Genomic DNA, 4,893 nt, shown 5'->3' with positions numbered 1-4,893 from the left:
TCATTCCGTTTATCTCTGCTGGACATCAAAATCTACGGCTCGACACGCTTCCCAGCCATTCCCCAAGCTTGCGGGCCCTTCTCAGAGCTCCCCCGACCTCCCCGCGGCTCCTCCAGCTAAGCGACATCGTCGCGGAGATTGCGCGCGAACGTTCGCGGGGCATTCCCACGATCTGTCACTCTCGTTCCCACCCTTCTCTCGCCACGTAGCACCCATCGCGCCTCTCATCGCGCCTCTCTTGCACCTCCCTCCGGCCCAACTCACCTCCCGTTCGCCCCCGCTGGCTCCCAACCCACGTAAATCGACGGCTGGGTCGACTTCAGCCGCGTCCGCACGTCCTACCGCTCAGCGTCAACGATACCGCTCTGGGCCACTGGACGACGTGGCAGAGGTGCCTGACGACGCCATCTTGCAGCCTGACGACCAGCTCTTCCGTCGTTCACCGTCACCCGCTCTGTCCCACTCGCTGTCGCTGTCTCGCTTGCCTGACCGGCCACGCTCGTTGTCACCCCGCTCGCGTATCCCCTCTCGCTCGCCGTCTCCCTCTCGTGCCCCTGACCTCTCGGGCCGGCAACTCCCTCCTCATCTCTCCAACCCATCATTGCCTATCGCCCCCGCTCCCCAAACCCGCATTCCGCGCATGACGAAAATTGCCTAATTAGGATCAAATAGGGATGGGCACGGATAAATCCGTGGATACCGGACTCCTACCCATATCCGTATCCGCACAGCCACCTATCCGCAATCCGCGGATACAGATAAGGATAATCCGGCAGATTGGGACTATCTGGCATTATATGTCATGTTCATTGGCTTAAACTAGCTCAGTTATTCTGTTTCCAACTGTCTAAACTCTCTGTGGCTGCTGGCACAGAGGTCGGCGCCTCAATTCTTACCCATGGATACTTTTTGTCACCACACAGTCCTATCCCATATCCGTATCCGTCCGGATACAATCTGTGTATCCGTCCGGATTGGCCCAATCCGTGCCCATCCCTAGGATCAAATCAAGGTAAATTTCAGAAAAAAAAATTGGAAACCATTTAAAGTGTTTGTTTTTTATTTGTTTCTATGTGCGGTCAAGAGCAAACAAAAAAAGCATTTAAACATTTGCAAACATTTGCAAATGGAAATGGTTGGAGCCCTACTCCCCGTTCTCAGCGTTTCAGCTGGAAGTGATTTGGATGATCCGAAAAAGGCAAAGGTGGAGGTTCCCCTGATAACAACATTCTCTAGAGGCTTACAAGACACCAGAGCTTACAATTCCATAACATGTCCTGCTGAGCCTCCAAGTCTAGGCAACGTTCAGTGGTAAAAAATTAGCCAGTTTCTATGCAGGTTCTAGAAAGAGTTAGGAATTGCTACCTACAATCTCCATATATATATATATACTTTCAATTCGCAGGAGCTTGAGAGGAAAGTCTATTCTATTGATAATCCTCAATATAAAGCTGGCAAATCGCCTATAAATACTCAGTCGATGCTGGAGCTTCCGCTGTATCCACCTGAATTCCGAGCGGTGGAGCTGCTGAGGCAGCGTCCATAGCGTGACCGCGTAGCTTAGTCAGCACATCATCTGTATCCTTGCTACTTCCATATCGACTGCGTTTCCCGCCTAGACCGCCCTGCCATCCCCATGTGGTGACGAGAGTGCGCGTTTTGCACAACCCCGCATCCAACCCGAAGGATCGACCGTCGAGTGCTTGACGAGACACCGTGCTAGCAGCACGAGAAAAATTTTCACCGCAACTCAACCTGCGAGACCACACCATGGCCATCTACTACAGCTATGCCACCCCTTATGATGATGGATACAACCACACTGTCAGGGGAAACCCTGATGCCGTCACTTGATCCCATCAAGCGCCGCGTCTCCGCTCGCGTCTCCGCGTCTCCGCTCGTGTCTCTGCGTCTCCGCACCCTGACGCTCTCCCTCCACTGCCCGCACCACATCCCACATCCAGTGATCCCCAGTCTTCGACTTCCCTGGCCACCCCTTTCCGGGAGTCTCTCCGCCGGCGGAGTCACCATCAGGGATCACTAATGCCATCGGAGACCTCTCCGGATGTGGACGCACCACTTCCCTCCGAGACCTTGAGCCTATGGCCTTCTAGCCTCTCTGGGCTGTCACTTATCAAGGTCTCCCTACGATCTCTACCTGCTGGACCTCTTGGGTGTCCCCCACCCATGTCAGCGTTCGGGGCTTATGTTCGGATGGCTGAGCCTTGCCATGGCTCCGCTCTCCACTCCGCCACCACGGCCCCCGTCATCGGGCCTTCCCCTGGGTGAGGCCTACTGCCGTTAAGGCTCGTGCCTACTGCAGCGCCCCAGGCTGCACGCCCTCACACCTCCACCTCTCTAGAGACGTCCGGGGACGTCTCCGAGTGACCCCTGTTGCTACCCTCCAGTGGTCATGGCTGGCCGCCATTCCCATTGGTCCTCTTCGACACTCCCGGCCCTTGGGCTAGACCAGACTCCTTCCCTTTCCGCTCCACGCCTTCCCTCTCCGTTTCCGGCCGTCACGTCACGGTCACACACCCGGAGTCGATTCCGATTCCGATTCCGATTCCGGTTGTCACGGTCACGGTCACAAGCGGAGACGCCCAGAGGCAGCCTGGACCTCCCGAAGCCCTTCTTAGGCCTTCTAGGGATGCCTGGGCCCCTCCCTTGGCATCACGGTCCCAAACCTGCCTCTCCGGAGCTTCAAGGGCTACTCGACACTCACCTAGGGTCCATTAGCGATGCCTGACTTCTCCCATCCGTCATCCGTCACTATGCAGTCACTCTATCATTACTCCGGTCACTGGTATATAGTAGTGCACCTGGGCAGAGGGCTCCTTGGCTTGTTCTCTAAGGATTCCCCCTCTGCTCAGGTGAGTCTGTAGCGTCCCTTCCTGTTGTAGTAGTTCACTAAGGATTCCCCCTCTGCTCAGGACTCTGATTTCGAGCCTCGCGAGGTTGCCCTTACACACACCTACAACTACGACGACTACCAGGAGGACATTGACTACAGTCCTTCAGCGAACTCGGGGCTAGATGACAACTTCGAGGACTACTACGACACTGAAGCGGCCCGGGAGGGTTTATTTCCGGGCGAAGTGGACATCTGGGAGGAGCAGTATGTGGAGGAGACAGACGAGGTAGAAGTTTCAGAGGCGTGGGGCAGTGATGACGAAGAACTCAGTCAGAGAGGACATTGGGAGGAGTACGACGAGGCCCGAGATATCTCGGAGGCGGACTACGGCGGCCGAGAAGACGGGTGCGAGTATGACCAGGGGAGCTTCGCAGTGGGGCGCTCTTTTGAGGAGCCGTATTCCGACGACACACATCCTGCCTTCGACTTCACCGGGTCTGACGACACCCGGTACGAAGAACTGTCGCTTGAGGAGCTCCAAGGCATTTACGACCGCCACGAAGTTGCGGAGGAGGACCGGGAGGCTTTCAGAGAGATGCTGCGGGAGCTTTACATGTGCGAGATCGAAGAATACCAGTTCATTCAAGATGGCTATGTGTGGGACAACAATACTGGCGAATACATTCACCCTGCAACAACCCAGGCAACAGACTCGGAGGGTCCCGCCATTGATGACCAGATTGCGCAACTTCGCCTCGTGGATACACCAGCACTGCAACCAAGTAAACCAGCCCCTAGTATCCTCTCGAGCAGTTATACTCCGGGTCGGGATATGTATGCACCTTCAGTTCGGCGGCCCAACCAACCACATAGACCTCCACGGGCTCCTCGCATATGCCCGCCGGGGTGGTCCTTGAACGCATTTGGCTACCCTGAACGACCAGCGCCACAACACCGTCGGAACCCATTGCCTCGACCAGTGCCGAAGGGCCAGAAAAATGTGGCACGGGCCAGAGAGCATCCCCCGCACCTGTCGGTCACTCCCAAAGGTGTTGGTGGGATGAGAGATGCTGCACCCAAAGCCACAGTTGCTATCGTTGCGGACAATAGCAACTGCACCTTGGCCACACCCTCTCTCCCCTCCACCAACACAACCACCCCTAAGCTCGGAGCAGCTATCACCACTTTATCAGTGCAAGCGCCGAGTGCCCAGATGGGCAGCGACAACGACGGCAGCAATACTGGCAAGGTCCCCCAGCGTGATATCGGACCGAGACGGACCCGTGGCCCACCAGACAAGCTGCCGAGTACTTCTTCAGCAAGAGAAGCTCGATCCCGCGCAACTCCCGCAGCTCATATTGACAAGATGAGCGCGCTCGTCTTCATTTGCTCTCATACATTACAGTCTTTTAGTTCTTTTTTTTCTAGATAGGCTTTTTCCGGACGAGGGCGTCCGTTTACTCGGAGGGGGGAACCTGGAGCTGCTGAGGCAGCGTCCATAGCATGACCGCGTAGCTTAGTCAGCACATCATCTGTATCCTTGCTACTTCCATATCGACTGCGTTTCCCGCCTAGACCGCCCTGCCATCCCCAGCGGATTCCGACCAGCTGTCAATCCCTGATTTGCCGACCGACTGCATGTTCGATCCCCCTCTTTTGTGCCAGTACCCTTGAAAAAGGAGCAGCTCGCGGCACAACACGCTCCACCCCGGTGCTACGTGGCTCGAATGACGCAGCCCAGCCGCAGGGCATCTGAGTCTCAGAGTCATCGGGCAATACTGTCCGCGCGTTCGACGGGAGGGACCGACGCCGCCCACGGCAAGCGCGCTGGCACGTGGGTGCGTAGTCAGCCGAAACGCGGTCGATCCTTGGCATGTCTACATCCGCGATCGACGGCTATCAATGTCGCTCCACTTCGTTTTTTTTCTGGGTGACCCTGTCTCCTAACTCTGACCCTTTGACTCTGCCCGCGACGATGAACGGCCTCCCTTCGACGCCCATACCAGCGCCGCGCTGCCTGCTTCTGGCGACCACCCCCT

The 4,893-nt window shown here is 56.6% G+C and overlaps 1 protein-coding gene across 1 annotated transcript; it reads left to right on the top strand.

Moving 5' to 3' along the window:
* Positions 1–1,770: 1,770 nt before the first annotated feature.
* On the top strand, positions 1,771–4,286 carry MIND_01243400 (uncharacterized protein; the record flags this gene model as incomplete). Its single annotated transcript, XM_037368922.1, has 2 exons — positions 1,771–1,824; positions 2,934–4,286. 2 exons carry the CDS (start codon positions 1,771–1,773, stop codon positions 4,284–4,286), a joined length of 1,407 nt encoding a protein of 468 aa, XP_037214890.1.
* Between the last annotated feature and the right edge of the window lie 607 nt (positions 4,287–4,893).

This window comes from Mycena indigotica, assembly GCF_014461135.1.
Source record: "Mycena indigotica strain 171206Taipei chromosome Unknown Mind.scaff0012, whole genome shotgun sequence".
NCBI classification, from domain to species: Eukaryota; Fungi; Basidiomycota; class Agaricomycetes; order Agaricales; family Mycenaceae; genus Mycena; species Mycena indigotica.
Note: the sequence above shows the minus strand (reverse complement) of the source record. Positions and strands in the feature narration are given on the sequence as shown.